The sequence below is a fragment of the Pinus tabuliformis genome, chromosome 1_1, assembly GCF_031772625.1.
Source record: "Pinus tabuliformis cultivar Carrire ecotype Pingquan chromosome 1_1, CPIR1, whole genome shotgun sequence".
NCBI lineage: Eukaryota > Viridiplantae > Streptophyta > Pinopsida > Pinales > Pinaceae > Pinus > Pinus tabuliformis.
In genome coordinates, this window is record NC_142297.1 from 267,354,158 (window position 1) to 267,356,676 (window position 2,519).

The 2,519-nt window shown below is 39.9% G+C and overlaps 1 protein-coding gene across 1 annotated transcript; it reads right to left on the reverse strand.

The window, feature by feature from the left end:
- Window positions 1-1,113: 1,113 nt before the first annotated feature.
- LOC149212571 (uncharacterized) lies at window positions 1,114-2,304 on the reverse strand. Its single transcript, XM_089390623.1, has one exon. The coding sequence runs from the start codon at window positions 2,277-2,279 to the stop codon at window positions 1,689-1,691; it is 591 nt and encodes a 196-aa protein (XP_089246749.1). The 5' UTR covers window positions 2,280-2,304; the 3' UTR covers window positions 1,114-1,688.
- Between the last annotated feature and the right edge of the window lie 215 nt (window positions 2,305-2,519).

Genomic DNA, 2,519 nt, shown 5'->3' on the forward strand with positions numbered 1-2,519 from the left:
CTGACTATGGTCAATGACATTATCCAAGCTTAATAAATGATGAATATGGTGACTATGGTTGATCGAAGATGACCATGCTTGCTCAAGCTTGATTGAGGTTGAAAATATTGACCATGGTTGAGTACATGGTGACTATGGCTGATAATAGATGACCATGCTTATTCATGGTCAACTAAGGTTGATGATAGTTTATTGTGATTTCCCATATTTGATTGGTTGAATAAGATTGACGTGGATGACTATGGCTAACTATAATCAACCTTAGTCAACCATGTTCAAACATGGTTTCATATTTGTTTGTTAACTTTTCTTATCACATCTTTTTTTGTTTATCACATAACCATATATCCTTATTACATATGAAATCATTTTTTGAAATCATTTTTGTATCACAATTTCCTATTGATTTTTGTTCATCAAATTGTAACATTGACTTTTATTTGATACATTATGACACTGATAATTATTTTTCACATTTCAATATCAGCTTTTGTAAATGGTGATCTATAATCACGGCTGATTTCCTATAGACTATCCCTGTGAACTTTTAACTATAAATGAATATAATAAATTAAATTTATTAAGTTGACCATATTAATACTTACCCAGATTACCTATAAATGAATATGATAAACTATGTTTTGACCATGTTAATACTTACCTAAGAGAATAATAAATTAATTTGTAAGTATCTCTTAATATTAATTAATAATCATAATTTTGACGAAGGATACTTCGAAAGTGGTAAAGCATTCTTGACACTGGCTTCTCATTGCATTTTAATTAAAAGGGATGCTTCGAAAAACAGAACACAAGCTTGCAATGGCTTAATGGATAAAGGTACTGGCTAACATAGCTAATGTTTCCTCATTTCACGTAAAAAGAAAATGAATACAGCAAACAGTAAAAATGTAAAACCATACGCTCATTGAGAAGTTGGGTACTTAGATGAAATGGTACTGTTACCATTTCTCACCACGCAATCACAAGGAAAATACAAAAACATAGTATATTTATACTGAGATCTGTTTGAAATTAAAAGTAAGCTTTAGAAAACCCGTTATCGTTTAGATATTCGATTTTCTTCCAAAATCCACAACTCAAGATGCTAGCCGAAGTCTTCAAAGGGTTTTCCAGGTTTGCAGAAGCTAATATTACTGGATTGAAGAGTATTCGTTACCTGCAAACTGATCTTGCGGGTAGACACGCAAATTTGTGCTAGCTTTGTATCTGCTGAGATTTGGTACAGTCTGTGTTTGCAGTAGTCGAAGAACCGCTACAGCGTTTTGTAGACGAACAGCTGAAACCCCGGCATGTCTTTGCTCAAAGTTCCTGTAAGGTATCATTGGAGGGTCTGCAACAAGTGAAGGTTTTTCCAGCTGTGTGCCCTTTTATTCGCCATATAAATTATCTATAGAGTAGAATGCATATATCAGGAGCTGTAGAAAATGAATTAGTTATAGCCAAACAACTGAACACCCGGGGTGCCTTTGCTGAAGTTTTCTGCAAGCTATCATTGCAGCGCCTGCAACAACAACAGGGTTTTCCAGCTGATTGGCCGTCCTTCCTCCTCCATATAATTCCTTATACAGGAGAATACATATATCAGCAGCGGTATAAGAATCAATTACTTATGGCTCAACAGTGTCCATTGCCGAGCTCTCAATGTTCTACACCCGGGAGCTGTATTAGACAATGGATTTCTGTGCGAAAGGAGGAAGAAGACGTCTCGATTCATTGCCGAACGATATTCCATTCACCTCAGACGAGCAATTCCATTCGTTACAGAAATTGCTCTTAACCGCCTCCAAGTCGAGATGGCTCACGGCGGCGAGGCCTTTTCCGCTGAAGAGTCGTAGAATGTGCTCGAACAGGAACTCGTCGCAGGGAATCGCAAGTCCGCCGCGGTCTGCGTAGCCGAATTCCTCCTCGGCCTGCTTTAGCAGTGCCCTAAACACCGGATGGTTCAAGTAGGCCACCGGGATTACAAATCGCATATTGCAATGCTGTCCAACGTACACCGCCAGGTGTCCCAACGGCACGTCTGGCGGGATGGCCGACAACGACCGACGATGCCCGTTGCTCGACTCGTTCAACCCGACGACATCGACCTGTGTGTTACCGGACACAAAAGTAATCCGGCACGACCGCCAGAAAAGCAGCTTCCTGCCCAGAGCCTGAACCGCCTTGCGGACGCTGGCCAGCTTCTTCCATCTTCTCGCGAACTGCTTCAGTGCCAAAACATGGCGGATATCGATGCATTTGCTTTGCACGCTCATGGCGAAAACCTATTATGAAACAAAATCGAACTCACGAAAACTGAATCAATATCTCCTGTTTACTTTCGGATTCTCCTCAACGCGGGCTATGTTGTCGAAAAGGAACTTGTAGTGAGGGCTATTTATAATGGAGAGAAGGCCGGAGACTGGATAAAGATCAACTTTCATTACTTACCGACTTTCCCTAAAATCTCTTCGCGCATTACATTCATGTAAAACTCATGTAAATCTCTTCGCATG